General features: G+C 39.0%; 1 protein-coding gene across 1 annotated transcript; it reads left to right on the top strand.

Annotated features, from left to right (window-relative positions):
* Positions 1-8,038: 8,038 nt before the first annotated feature.
* Positions 8,039-10,314, top strand: LOC139780953 (tubulin beta-1 chain-like). Its single transcript, XM_071719698.1, has 3 exons — positions 8,039-8,210; positions 8,303-8,418; positions 9,438-10,314. The coding sequence occupies exons 2-3, from the start codon at positions 8,321-8,323 to the stop codon at positions 9,610-9,612; spliced, it is 273 nt and encodes a 90-aa protein (XP_071575799.1). The 5' UTR covers positions 8,039-8,210; positions 8,303-8,320; the 3' UTR covers positions 9,613-10,314.
* Positions 10,315-15,960: the final 5,646 nt, after the last annotated feature.

The following is a 15,960-nucleotide window of genomic DNA, read 5'->3' as shown; positions in this document are numbered from 1 at the left end:
CGGTTGCCTAAGCCGGGATGACCTACCTGCGTACGACAGGGCTGTCGCATTCGAGAATTGATGGACTAAAAACGACTAAGTTCGCCAGACTGTCTCCTTGTGATCGATGGCCAAAAATTAAATGTTCGATTGTGTACTGTACTTCTGTGTTTTTCCTGAGCTTTCCCCTGGTGTGTGGTTGGGATTCGTAAGTACGCGGGAGAGAGAGAGTGAGTCGTTGCGTGTTGGATTCATGGGTGGCGAGGTTGGTCTGTGGCGGATTTCTCGGGGCGATTCGTGGGTGAGGTGGAGTACGGTGGAGTGGTACAATGCAGGGTGCAATGTTGTTGGTCTCTTTTTCGGAAAACTTGCCAAGGTTACTCTGACGCCGGAGTGGTGATCCAATGTCCGGGTCGGGGTTCTCCCCTCGGCGCTCGTCTGGGGAGGGGGAGTTGTGACGTGACAAGTCGCGTCCCCTTCCCGGACGGGCTCGGCCGAGGGGAATTCGGGGATGCCTCCTCGTCGGCACGAGGGGAGGGCGGTCGCGTACTATGAATTGGTCTAATTAGCCTTTAAGTTTTCAAGGGATTGCCGGTGGTGACCGACGTCAACCTGTAACGGCCGCGAGCCGCAACGAGGAAGAGCGGTCAGGATCAAGGAAGCGGCCGAGGGACGTAGTCGACAGTCGGGTCGCCCGGACCTCCCCGCAAGCGCATGAGTGTCGCCGGCCGGAATTCACTCCACACTCGGTTCTAGCAGCGGCAGGAGAGGAATTGAGAGGACCCCGGAACACACTCGAGCGAAATACTCAGGCCAGGGTGCCGAGGAGCGGCCCAGGGAAGTGCGCAGCCCTGTGATCGCCGCCCCGAGGGGTTGCCGACGGACGGGGCCGAGGCCCGGCCAGCCTGACCCCGAACGCCGGCTCAATCACCGCGGCCCGGACAGCCGGTTGATTTGAGAAGCCCGCGCCGAGTCGGAGGTAGTTGGAGCGGCGCCGCCGGAAGGGGAGGCGCGCGAGTAGCGGAGGCGCCGGTGAGAACGCCTGAGAGTGGCGCCACCAGAAGGAGCGGCACACGAGCGGCCAAGGCGCCGAGAGCGCGAGGATCGGCGACCCGGTCGAGCGACACGCGACAGCGCAGGCGCGGGGAACCGGCGCGATCCCGGCGGATGATAGTCCCAGGACTGTCGTGCCAGCGAGCCACGAGGAAGGATCGCCCGATTGACGAGCCGCCCGGACTGATAGCAGCCTCGACGAATTGTAAGGTCACCACCCTGGCGTCCCCGCGTTCAGAAGGAGGGTTGACTCGAGGCGCTGGCCCCAGGCACATATCGGTTACCGGAGAGCGTGTGTTACCTGGCGCTCGCTTTACCTGTGGGCGATAGGCCCCGCAGGAATCGAGAGAATCGTGTCAGAAATCGTGCAGGGGCCCCGCCGAGAGTGAACTCCTGTAAGTAGAGATCAATGTGCCCTCCCCGGGAGTGCCGCCGCGGCCGACAGTCGCGTGGCGTTTAATTGTGTGAGTCGAATAATCGTGTCGTGTTCGCTCGTGTTAACCGGAATAATCGTGTCGTGTTCGCTCGTGTTAATCGTGTCGCGTTCCATAGTGTTAATCGTGTCGCGTCTCATCGGGTGAATCGGAATAATTGTGTCGCGTTTCGTCGTGTTAAATGGGAGCAAGTCGTGAGGGAAAACGGCGAGTCGCGAGTGGTCACGTACTTTGAAGGGCACTCGGCCTCGTAGTTAGCGCCTCCGGGCCCTCGAGGACGGCGAATATTGTGTTTGGCGGGACAGGAAGGTCGTCGGGATCGGCGCGGGGCCGCGGAATCTCCGGATTTGCGAAAGAATTCGGGATTCGCGTGGCAATCCGCGGGATCGTCCGCGATACGAGTCCGTATTTTGCGTTAGGGGGCACTCGCCGGCCAGCGTGGTCGACGCGGCGAGGTCGCCCATAATTTTGCGTCGTGCGGAATCGAGGTGGCCCGGGTGCACGTCGAAGGCGCAAGCGGAGGTATGGCGATTCGGTTGGTCGGCCTCGTGGCGTGAGTATTCGTGGTGGGTTCGGCGGAAGGTACCGCGTTGCCGTAATGCTCTCTCGCGTTAATCTGTGAGTTCGAAGTGAGGTACCGCGCTACCTTAATTATCTCTTGTGTTAATTCGTGCGTTAGTCTGCGTTGACTAGTTTTGCGTTTCTCGGTTGCGTTGGTCTTGTGTGAGTCCGTCTATCGTGTTTAATATTCGACATTATCGCGTTCACATATTCTGAGATCTTAGTGTTACTATCCGACGTTCCCGTGTCCGCATATTGCGTGCGTCTTCGACCGCACGATCTAAGTCGAATCTGAAATGCGCGGATATATTATACCAACATCTACACTGACCGAGATCACATTGCAAATACATTATATCTACACTGACTGATTAAATATATTACATGTGATTCCTTATTACGTTCTTGTGTGGTTAATTGCGTTACGCCTTCGCTCCGAGTTCCCCGAAAGGAAGCTACGCCCTGAGGTATCGCCGGGGATATCGCGTTATATCGAGTAGAGTACGGTGGTGCGATCAGTCGCACCTGGCGCCCAATTATTTTGTGTCTGAATTAATCGCGCGTTTCGCCAATCCACGATAGCCCTCCTCCGGATTGCGAGACCGGGGGAAAAAGCGTCGCAGCACATTGTGAACATTTGTTTATTTCAATTTTGCATTCTTGCAAATAATAAATCGTGTTTCAAGTTTGAACTAGTTGTTTAAATATGCACGGTAGTTATTATTGTATGATTAAAGAAAGGAAAGTTAGTAGTATTAGGCTTGTAAGAATATTGTTTTAGATGCATTTTCATAGAAATTATACTCGTGTTTTCAGTAAGATTCTATAAATCCTTCTTATACCGGCCAATGCATTATCTGCGCACGGAGTATGTGTTCCAGGCATTATATAAGATTCTCGAGTGTTTACAAATATTGTATGTGCTGTTGACAAAGTTAAATGTTTGCATATGTCAGTAAATTCACATTGTATAACATTTACTGTAATTAATATATAATTAATTATTTTATTGCCACCGTTAGATTTTATAAATGTCTTATAATGTTTTATAAATATAAAGATTTCTTTTAACATATGTATAAAATAATTTATTGTAAATCAATAAAAAATTATATGTTTTTTATAATTTAATGCTTTTAATTTTCTCTAAAAAAATATATTTTAGTATTTATTAATGGCTACGTAACAAGGCTTGCTGCAATTTGGCGTCAAGCTGTGTCATCAAGATTTGCTCTGTATTTGGTGCCAATTTGCTGTTAAGTATTGTTCTCAAATCTTGTTTGATATTTGATATCAATTTGGCGTCGGGTTTTGTCAACAAACTTTGATAGCAATTTGTCAACAATTTGCTGTTAGATTTCTGGCAAGCTTTGCTCGGTATTTGGTGTCAATTTGGCATCAAGTTCTTTTGTCAAGGTTTGCTCGCAATTTGGCACAAATTTGCTGTCGAGCTTTTGTTGGCAAGCCTTGTTCACAATATGGCGCAAATTTGCCGTTGAACTTTTGCTGTCCTGTTTTGCTCGATATTTGGCGTCAATTTGGTGTCAAGTCATGTACACAAGCTTTGCTAGCAAAACACAAGCGTATTGCAGACACAGATCGCACCGAATTTGTCGACAAGTTTTGCGCGTATTTGGTGTCAAATTGGTTACAATTTGCTGACAAATTGTTTACTGGGTTGTGAGTAATTCTTAAAAACGTAAAGATATTCGCGTGGTTGTAGACAGGTAATGGTGTCGTTTTTATTATTTCATACACGGGGTATGCTACCACGGGGAATTTAATTATCGTGTAAATATTCGGGTTCTCGTAATATGCGTTAATCTCTACGTAACTCTGTATTTTGTTCCAACTTTCTACTCTAACTTTGAATGGAAAGTGAGATCCTCGCGTCAATTGTGACGTCGCCTCTTTTAATTCCGTTATTATTTTTTCTATCGGTAACAACCGAGTGAGTATGATTCCTTCTCGCGAATATGTGAGGTAATCTATCGTGTCTTTCACGTCTTCTATTAGATCTTCTGTAATTGTGGTTAGTACTAATAACTGTTCGTCTACTTCTTCTCTTTTGGCGTACAGTGCTGTGTCCACCTGTATCCGTGTCGTGACGTTCGTCAGCAGTTGCTCGTTATGATATAACAATTTTTCTAAGGCCTCCATGTGGCCTATTGTGGCATTTATCACCTTTAATTGACTTTTCGCGGTGTGCCGTAGAGTCTGTTGCTGATTTTGTATTAGTTCAAGCTGCTTCTGTATGTGTTTTGCGTCGTCGGCATCCATAGTGCCGAACAGCGTTTTGCTGATCGTGCCGATCGCATCTATTAAACCACGTTTATTATCGTTTGTTCTATATATAGACTGTAATCGCGTTAGTAAATGCGTTAATTTTTCGTTATCTTTCTCTATTGTATGGAGGATGTTTTTGCACGCCTGTTGCGTGTCCTTTGCGATTATCGTTTCGCATAACTCTTCGGTTTGCCGTAGAAATTCCTGAAGTTGGTGATATCGGTTTCCTAGGGTTGCTATGTCTATTTTGATCGCTAATTTCCATGTAGCTTCTACCTGTTGTAATTGTCCGGTTCTCTCAAAGTATATTCCCGGCTCGCTGCTGAATTGTCGTATCTCGTACGATGGTGCTGTCTCGAGTTTCGCTTTTTTCGCGAAGTGCTGGACGACGATCAGCGTCCTGTAAGATAAGGACTCGTGTTACTTTTCTTCGAATTTTTTCTTGGCTTGGTTATGCCTTCTCCTTAATTTTTCATCGCGCGTTTAGTCGCTCTGGCCGCTTAGAGCTGAGCAGTATTTGTTTGCTAAATTTGTTGCGCTAACTTGTTTAATTGCAAGATGAGGTGCATACGCTGTGATCGTTTTTTTGTTCCGTCCACGTGCGATGCGTGCTGGCGCACGTATTGGCTCCGCGCTGCTCGTGCGGGTGCCGTGAGTGTCGGTGCCGCGCCTAGTGCGCGGGTGGCGGCGAATTTGGGTTCGGGGCCGACGTCGCCCCCTCCCTCCTACGCGGAAGTGTTATTAACACCCTCGGGCATATGGGTGCCCATGGCTCTGGAGGTCACGGTGGATGTGGCCACCGGTCGGCGTGTGGTGCGGATGGGCCGCACAGTGGGAAATTTCGGTGACTTTTTAGACAAAAATCTTGTTAGAGCTCAATTCTTTATGAAACTGAATGAATTTTTTTTTAAAATACTCGTAAAGACTTATACTTTAGACAGGAACTGCAATAATTTACCCAGTAAACACAAACTATAACCATTATATAACACAGAAGTAACATGTAATGTAACTATAGTAATGTAATATACATATAGCAGCTATGTAATTTTTTTGTAGCAGTAATATAACTGTGTTTTGTAATAATTATATCGCTCTGTTATTTATTGGTTACACTACAATAACAACAATATAACGTCAACATAACACATTCAAAAATATATACTGACAAAGCGTGTAATATATTGATATTTATAGAATTTATTACTTTTATAAATATAAGTTATATAAACAAGACCGCGGCGTCTTAAAATAATATATTGTACGTACAATTATAAAATAAGCCGAAATATGTATATTAACAATAACATAAAACATACTTAAGACAGTCTTAAAATAATAGAATTCGGACTATGACCGTCATTGACTCGCTTTTATTAATTCATCTTAAGTATGTTTTAAGTTATTAATATACATATATTTTGGTTTATTTTATAATTGTATACACAATTATTCTAAGACGCCACGGTTTTATTTATATATTTTATATCTATATAAATAATAATAAATAAATATCTATTATTATTTTATTTGTGAGAACGTGATTGGCTCTTACTTTTAGAATCAACCAATCAACGCAAAGTGTTAACAACACGAACTCAACAGTTGGTATCTGTTGAACGCGCCCATTGCCATGCATGGTGACAGAGGTTAGGTTAGGAAATATTATTCCATCACATTTCGGCCGGGACGGTCGCGCGCTCGCGGATCCGCGGATCAAATTAATACGCCGACGCCGAGTTCTCCAGTGATCGATACCTGGCCGGATCGTCACCCGGCCGAGACGGTCGCGCGCTCGCGGATCTGCGGATCAATTTAATACGCCGACGCCGAGTTCTCCAGTGATCGATACCTGGTCGGATCGTCACCCGGCCGAGACGGTCGCGCGCTCGCGGATCTGCGGATTAAATTAATTAATACGCCGAGTTCTCCAGTGATCGATACCTGGCCGGATCGTCACCCGGCCGAGACGGTCGCGCGCTCGCGGATCTGCGGATCAAATTAATACGCCGACGCCGAGTTCTCCAGTGATCGATACCTGGCCGGATCGTCACCCGGCTGGGACGGTCGTGCGCTCGCGGATCCGCGGATCAAATATTTAATACGAGTTCTCCAGTGATCGATACTTGGCCGGATCGTCACCCGGCCGGATCGTCACCCGTGCACGACGGCAGGCTATCCAGTACCGAGACGCCGCGCTATATCGTCTCTTCCACAGAACGTCTCCTGGCGTCGACGTCCTCTTCGTCGTCCTTTTCGTCAGAGACTGGTAAGTGTGCGTCTTGCTTTTCTCGAGCAAATTATAAGGACTGAGATATTTCGATATCGATTTTTTTCTCCCACTAACATTTTTATGTATTCTTGGTTTCGTGGATATTTGATCGCCTAAATATTGTAAGATTTTTGAAAAGATATAAGTAAATAATTTTCAAATAGAGATAGGCATGAGTCGGTTGGATAGCGTTAGCACGAAAATAAATAAACAGGACGTCCGGAAGGTTAAATGGAGTAGGGGAAAGCTTTTGCGCAGGAAGGCATGGACAAACGGCAGAGAGATTTGAATCGCTGAGCGAGAAGTACATAACGTAATTTGGAGAGAGAGAGAGAGAGAGAGAGAGAGAGAGAGAGAGAGAGAGAGAGAGAGAGAGAGAGAGAGAATCATAGGTGCGTGCGAGATATATGAATATAGAGAGATAGATCGGTCGAAAGCCTTGCGGTAAAGTAACGAGGGAATGTTTCTGGACTATATGTATATTTATAAAATAAAGAACTGTCGTTATATTGAATCACAAGATCTTACAATATTTAAATGCTTTAAAATATCCATGAATTTAAATGTTTTTTTTACCCCGCAAATCTTTGACACTACAGATATAGAATATTAAATTTTTTGATAGATATTAGGATTTCTTTAGCTATAACGGAATTTTTGACCTAAATCCTTGCTGGACAATTTATTAAAAGTGTATCTTCAGAAATAATAAATAGATAGATTGAAGGAATTAAAAATCGAATATATATTATATCTATACAATTTCCACGCTTTGTTTGAAATTCTGCGAAATTGCGATAGCTCGATGATTTCTCATGTTTCGACAAATCTTTATTTAATCGCTATCAGTACTAATTCTTCTTTCGAAATTCAGGTATCACTCGCCGTCCACAACAACCAGTACCCAATCATCGGCCTCCAACGAGCGCTTCACGTCAATCTCGCCGACGTCCGAGGCGTCGACGAATGTCCACCGCGGCGGCGGTTATCAGAACACAAAGAGTACCGTTGAGAAATATCTGATCTCGAAGTCGGTACAGAGCTACGGTCGCTACTCGGTCAACAGTCAGACCGATCATCAGTTCGGGCAAGACTGATACTTTACCGCAACTTGTCCCAAGCAACTGGACGGATCAACCAAAGCGGCGATCTCGAGCATCAGCGATGAAACCTTTGTCACAAAGACAACAATAACTACCAAGGCCGCGACGACAACAGCAGTGACGCGAGGTAAGATTAAGATTTTTGATAATTTCTCATGTTTCGACAAATCTTTATTTAATCGCTATCAGTACTAATTCTTCTTTCGAAATTTAGGTATTACTCGCCGTACACAACGACCAGTACCCAATCATCGGCCTCCAACGAGCGCTTCACGTCAATCTCGCCAACGTCCGAGGCGTCGACGAATGTCCACCGCGGCGGCGGCTATCAGAACACAAAGAGTACCGTTGATCAGTTTGGGCAAAACTGATACTTTACCGCTACGAGTACCGCAACTCGCCCCAAGCAACTGGACGGATCAACCAAAGCGGCGATCTCGAGCATCAGCGGTGAAACCACTGTCACAAAGACAACAATAACTACCAAGGCCGCGACGACAACAGCAGTGACGCGAAAATTTGGTAAGATTAAGATTTTTGCCAATGCGCGAACTCAGTGATTTTTATACGTTTTCGACTAATTGCTTATTTAACGATGATCACTATTTTTACAGGTATTAAAAAAGTGCATCATGCCTAAGGATATTCAACATTTAACAAAAAGACGAAGAAATCAATTAATAAATATAGAAATAAATAGAGATAATAGTAATGGACAACTAGCAGAAAGGTATGTATCGAATGTAGCGCCTAATAATGATCGAGTGCAAGAAGCGGAACGTAATATTGTTCAGTATAATAATACTGAACAATATTGCGTTATAAGTAACAATGAAATTCATGTAGTACAGTCGGAGCCACCCAGTTTATTACTTTCTGATACAGAAAGTAGTTTATTACTTTCTGATACAGAAAGCAATAAACAATTTAACGATGAAATTGATGAACAAGATCATATAAATGAGAAGTTTGAAAATAATGAAACGAGTTTGCGAGTAGATTTACAAACTTTAATAATTCAAAATAACGTTCCACATACTACTGCTAACAAACTGCTACAAGTTCTCAGAAAACATGGTCACGTAAATTTGCCTAAAGATGTTAGGGTTTTACTTGCAACTCCACGAAACGCATATGCAACTATTACATCTTTAAACACTAATGGGTGCTATAAGCACTTTGGTCTTTTTTGTAGTCTCGAACGATCTATACGTATATATTCTAATTTCATAAAGGGAAATGAAATTAAAATAAACATAAATATAGATGGTTTACCCATGTCTAAGAGTTCTGGTAGCCAGTTTTGGCCCATAATGGCAGCCATTGAAGGAATTGACGTTTATACGTTGCCTTTTGTAATTGGTGTGTATCACGGCACGCGTAAACCTCAAGACGCAAACGAATTTCTAACTGACTTTGTCAATGAATTCATTCTCTTTTCTCAAAATGGAATTACTGTTTCAAATAAAAAATACATTGTTGCAATTAATGCTATACTATGTGATGCTCCGGCTAGAGCATTTGTTACATTTACAAAAGGTCATGCAGGATACTTTTCGTGTTCCAAATGTATACAAGAGGGTGATTTTGTAAAAAATAAAGTAACTTTTCCTGAAACTAATAATACATTACGTACAGATTACTCATTCAAGAATCGAATTCATCCTGAACATCATACAGGTTATTCTATACTAGAAATGCTTCTCATTGGAATATTATAGGTATTACTATTTATACTGTCATGTTCAGGAGAAAAGCTTTCCTTCACTGGTACACCGGCGAGGACATGGACGAGATGGAATTCAGTGAGGCCGAATCGAACATAAATGACTTGGTGTCCGAGTACCAGCAGTACCAGGAGGCTACCGCGGACGAGGACGCAGAATTCGACGAGGAGCAGGAAGCTGAGGTCGACGAGAACTAAGAAAAAAAAATATATATATCCCGCGACGGAAGCGACACTCTCCTTATTATCTCTCTCTTTCTTTCGACCGAGCGATAACGCAACACACCCTTCACCCATGCTTCTTAACTCGTTATCTCTCTTTTTTGTATTTTTTTTTAACGGACTTCTGTTTCGAACTTTTGCGGAGCGCGCGCGCGTTTTTCATTGCTGCTCGTCAATATTGCACCTAGTGCGATAATTCGAAAATTGATTTCTTATTTTTGAATGTGTCTTTCTACAAGATTACTTTTGATTATTGATTCTCGCGCGCCTCTATCATCATCCACTGTACAACCGCCGAGAGCGGCCGCTACGTACAAATAGGTGAAAATTTCTACAGAATAAGTTTGAAATGTTTCCAAGAACTTTTTTCTAATCGCATTTTGTAAAATTGTATTTTTATTTTATATCTCCATAGAGTTATTATACTGATTTGCTTATTTTAATTTTTCACCGATAAAATTTGATTTTTTGAAATATGATTTTGATGATTATAAATATGATATTTTTTACTTGATTTTATGTTCGATTAAGTATACTAATCTGTTATACAAAGGATAAAACAAATTCTTAAATTGATATAAACGATATCTACAGTTTAAACCTGTAAAAAAAGCTTCAAGAAAAAAGAAAAGCTTAAAGAATGTGTGCATCAATAAAACATTTATGCAATAAAAAATATATCTTTTCATATTTATTTTTCTTTAGAACATTAAAAATTCGTTATTTGTATCTTAACTGTAGAGTTATAATTTATATCTATTGTATAGATGCATCTCTCTCATTGCCAATACATTTATATAGATCTACATGTAATTATTTCAGAGATGTATCTGCATTAAAGATATAAATTTTAACTTTACAGTTATAGATACAAATAACTTCGACCATTATGGCTATTTCAATACTAGATATATAGATAATACTAGATAACAGTATTTCGGTTGTATATATATTGCAGTTATATACATTTATATAATTTCAATATAATGCGTTATATTGCTGTTATGTCCACACAATGTCACGTGAGTGGGAAATTACAATTAACATATATATAACTAAAACCTCCAGGTTACATTACACGTTACATTTCGTTTTATTGCGGCAATATAATGGTTACATAACTGTGTTTGCTGGGTTAGTTATCGTTTAACCTACATTTAAAAAAATTATCAAATGCGAGTAAAAGTAAAACTCATGTATCAACCATATATTCTTAAATATTTAAAGCATAGAACCTTTAGCCATAAACTCTTAAATCCAAAATGCTTAAGCCCTAAACTCTTTAACTTATACTATTCAACCCTAAAGTCTAAATTTTTTAACCCAAAATCTTTAAACCCTAAACACTTAACCCTTTGAAGGGCACATTTTTCTTCTGAATAAAACATTACAATCGTAAGTCATCTATAGGTTTCTGGAGTCACTGATTACGATTCTGACGTCAGAATTACAAAATTCAAAATGGCGGATCCAATATGGCGACTATTTTTGGCTCAATTCACGGTTTTTTGTTCAATTTGCACGAAACTGAATATACGAGGGTTTTTTGGGTCGCTGATCACGATTCTGACGTCAGAATTACAAATTTCAAAATTCAAATAAATAATAAATAGACTTATTTAGAAAAAGTTCAATTTTCCAAAATTTTAAAAATTTATTTCGGAAAAAGTAGCGTGTAGAAAATTTTGGAAAAAGTATACATTATAGTTTTAAATATAGAATACATGTACAAAAATTTTCAGAGCTCTAGAAATTCGCGTTTAAGAATAACCGAATTAATTCTGAAAAAATCGAGTTTTTTCACATTAATTATTTATTAACAAAAGTGCAAATAAATAAATTAACGTGAGTTTTCATGAAAGTTGCATAACTTGGATCCCTAGAAGTCTAAATAATACTCATAGAAACTGCAAAATAGATCATAAATATGGAAAAAAGTGAGAACAAAAAGGTAGTACGTATGTATATGTACCTCTGCTCGACAAAGGGTTAAACCTTCGAAACTTCGTTTTCAGTGAAAACAATTTTGACTGTCTTTGGTTATCATTAACGTATGTAAAATGAATGAAAGCCCCTAAACCACGTCAAGGTAACAGTCGTGAAAGGGGTTTGTTTTTTTTACTTTTGTATTTTTTATTTTTTTTATATTTTTGCTTTATAATTTTTTAATATTTTTTAAACTGATTTTATTACTTTATTCATTTATAATATTATTTTTTTATTTTCTCCTGACCTTCAAATGTATAATTATTTTTTAAAAATTGTTTCGCTTCAGGAGATAATTCCTTACTTTTCTTTCTTTCAGTTTCTCTCAAGGAAGTAATTACGGGATCTGATGTAATCAGCTGGTGATGAATTATATCTTTGTTTGTTTCAGATCTTTGAAACATCCTACTGTGTCCGATACGTGTATTTCTGAATACTTTATTATTAGCTTCCTGTGGTTCTTTAGAAAACCAAATTATTGGATCATTTAATTCTTTCATGATATCGCATCCATGAACGAGGACTTTGTGTACAGAGGGTGGCATTTTGTACCATGGATAAAGTCCAATGCATTTCTTTGTGATATCTAAGCAATAGTTTTTGAATTTGTCCAGATCGATTTCTTTTCCGCACGATATAACTTGTAAAATTGTTTTCGTTTCCATCAGTAAATCTTTATCTATTTCTATAATTTTAGATACCTCGTCTGCTTTCTCGAAAAAATTACGAGCAACATTCCCGGTATTACTTGTTCCTGACCCTTGTTTGACTATATCAACAGACAAGTTGAGTACATTCATCAAAGAAGCTTGAAGTTTTTTCTTTCTTTCTCTCTTTAATGTTTTATTATGTCCTCTTGCTGTTCCTTCCTTAAAATCTAAATTATATGCTACGTGCAAGAAATATTCCATGAATCTTATCCAGCTATGTAATACTGGAAAGCCAAACTTATAAAACTCTGTTTTGCATGGAAGATTCAATACGAACGGAATATTATTAATATTCTTAGGACTAACTCCACAAATATTACAAGAGGCAGAAGATTTTTGATCTGTTAGTACGTTCCCTACTTTTCCATCTATCATTGTACACTTTAAGTCGAATCTTACATCGAATGACATTTCCTTGAATTTCAAATTGTAAATTTGTACTTTATCTAGAATCTTTGAATAATATCTATAGTTTTTCTTTATAACAGTGTTAGTCTCTTTAACAAAATAGAAGTTAATAGGGCGGCAATAAAAAATCGAACAAGGTGTTTCGTTAGTCCATAGAATTCTATCCTCAGCTCTTAATTGAATTGGTACAAAGGTGGTAATAAATACAGTTCCATCTGAAGGAATCATTTCGACATTATTAACTGTTATGTCTTCGAGAAGATTAAACGATGTATTAGGTTTTAAAGACCATTGCTGTCTCGTAGTTTGTTGATCTGAAGCTCCGTCCATGCCCCATTTTCCTAAGAATGTTAATGTTTTATTTTTTGCTGTCTTAAGCTCTTTCTCATCTAATGTTGTTAATATCCGTTGTAACGTATGATCTAGCAAGGAAATTAATTCCACATTTGCCCCAAAATCAGTTGCTTCGATATATGTTCAGGACATAACATTTTGCCTTTGCTTTTGCCAATACATAGTAAGGAGGATAAATTGTTGTACCATACATTTTTTTGTTGTGCACTCTTAATTTTTCATATGAATTTTTCGTTAATTTTGCATCCATGTACATAGCCAAAATGTTATATATTCCATATTCATTAATTTCTATTGTTTTTTTAGCATTCTTGTTCTCATTTTCTTCTACTTCTTCGTCCGCATTCAAATCTGTACCAAACCTTTTCTCCTTTATCTGCAAAGCCATAATTAGTTCCTCCTTACTATGTATTGAGGCAAGTTCAGTGGCTCGTCTTGATTTCGTTTTCGGAGAACCATCTTCGAACGACAAACATGGACGGCCTCTTTGACTGGTTTTCGAAGCAAGAACAGATTCATTTAGAGGAGTATTATTTGCCACTACATCTGAGTTAGAGGTGGAGGGTTCAGAAAAATGTACGATGAAATTTCTTCCTAAAAAGTCGGCATGCTTTGACTTAAAATATTCCCTTCTGCGAGCAGCACTTCGCCATTTTGTATTATATTGGGTAAGGAAATTTGTTATTAAATGTCTTCGAATACTTCCCGCGGAAAAGAGTTAAATATGTTTTAAATATGGTTTATATTAGTCATTTATATGAACGAAATTAAACTCAAATAAAAACCAAATATTGAATATAAAAGTAATTAAATTTAAATATGTTCCAAATTTGGATCGAAATTAAATTTAAATAAGATCTTGCTATTGGATTTAACTTGTCCAGGCGCATATATGGATCATATTAATATTTAATAAGCATCTAACCATCCTGAGTTCAATTTTATTTGTATTTGAAACAAATAAAATTTTAATTAACACCCAAATTAAATTTTTATTTAATTGAAAGTGTTCCCATTGATCCATCATATATTCATATTTAATCAAAAATTGTGATTCATAAGATTTTAATAAACCTGCGAGTTATGTTAGTCTTGCGTTGTAGTCTGTTAGGTTATAGGTTTATTATTGAATTTTGTCATTATCAACCACAAATCTGCATGTTTAATTATGTTAATTATTTTATACTGTCTACATCGTACATATATTTTATAATTTCAGTTTTAGTTATGTAGGTCATTGGCTTCCCACATAGCATGCATATCAAAAAGACGTCCAGAAGATATCCCGAAGATATATTTAGGAGATAGGATATCTTCTCGGGATATCTTCGGGACGTCTTTTTGATATGCATGCTATGTGGGTTTTTAATTATTTTAAATATATATGTATCGAAAAACAGGCAAATTATGTATTTTCTGTTAAGACATGGATATTTCATCATTTCGATATCGATTCAAAGCTATTTTGATTTGCCTGTCAAATATATAATAACATTGCCATTATATAGAATGCAATATGAATAAAAAATTATATTGTATTGGCAGACATGGATAATGTAAATATTTTATAATTTGAGCATTATAATAATTGCGTTACAATATTAATTTTTTTAGGCTTCCATTTCCATTAAATAGTTACTTTATAACTGTAAAAGTCACAACAAAATTCCTGTTTGTAATTTGACAATTTTGAAAATTAAAATATTATATAATAGGTACATTTTCAGTACTATATCCGCTCATTTATTAAACAAAAAGTTAAATTAAGCAACTAATTAAATTATTAATATTAAATACTAGCTGGTTACCCGGGCTTCGCCCGGGAGTCGTTTTTCTTAAAGGAGTTCCATAAGGAGTCGGGTTGATTTAAAGACGGTAGTTTAACTTTTACACATGAATAACACATTTTAGGTGCTTAAGTTTTAAACTTTTTTGCTTAACAATGATCACATATTAAATCAATTTTCCAAATTATTACTTTCGGATGAAATTGATATTCGTAATTTGAATCATAACTAAATGTTTCTAATTTCAAAATGGACCGCATAAATGATTTCATGGATTAAACATGTCGTAACCGGTCTTTTTCTACTCAAGTTTCACACTATTGAGTCATTTCCGCTTCTCCGATATTTCACTTACCGATTAGCGACATCATCCTTTGGTTTACCCTGGCGTTTTTTAGGGAATTTTGAGATTGCTCGCTCGCGATGAACACATAACCTCGATTTTTCACTTAAAAAACTAATGGAAAAAATCGGTAATTGGTAAGATTTTTCACTTAAAAAACCAATGGAAAAAATCGGTAATCGGTAAGTGAAATATCGAGGTTATGTGTTCATCGCGAGCGAGCAATCTCAAAATTCCCTAAAAAACGCCAGGGTAAACCAAAGGATGATGTCGCTAATCGGTAAGTGAAATATCGGAGAAGCGGAAATGACTCAATAGTGTGAAACTTGAGTAGAAAAAGACCGGTTACGACATGTTTAACCCAGATAGCAATGCCTGATGATCAGATTTCATCACGTCATGATCTTCTGATATTGACCGAAATGTGATGTATGTCTTGTGATCATATTGTGATGATACACATCATGAGTACAAGTTAACATGTATATGAGGAAATATATGAGCTCAGATATTGACGTTACTTAGCCAACTCATGATAATCACATGCTGACCCTGGTGGAAATAATTTTACAACAATTACCGCGAGCGCTAGTACCGCACGCTGCCGCGACGCGGCTATACCACGCGTCACTTTCTCGTAATCAAAAATCATCACGCGCTAGTATAAGAGGCGAGCTTGTGAGAAGCCTAATTATACAATGCAGCCAATTCTTTGCTGCAGATCAGCTTAAGTGAT

This window comes from Temnothorax nylanderi, unplaced genomic scaffold (genome assembly GCF_030848795.1).
Source record: "Temnothorax nylanderi isolate EJ_2023f unplaced genomic scaffold, tnyl_v1.0 TNYL_tig0307_pilon, whole genome shotgun sequence".
Taxonomy (NCBI): Eukaryota; Metazoa; Arthropoda; class Insecta; order Hymenoptera; family Formicidae; genus Temnothorax; species Temnothorax nylanderi.
This window is presented reverse-complemented; position numbering and strand designations above follow the sequence as displayed.

Excerpts from the sequence above, each read along its gene's own strand:
- LOC139780953 (XM_071719698.1), top strand. The coding sequence starts at position 8,321 with ATGCCTAAGGATATTCAACATTTAACAAAAAGACGAAGAAATCAATTA. Across the intron at positions 8,419-9,437 it reads AATGGACAACTAGCAGAAAG|GAGAAAAGCTTTCCTTCACT; the intron begins GTATGTATCGAA and ends TGTCATGTTCAG.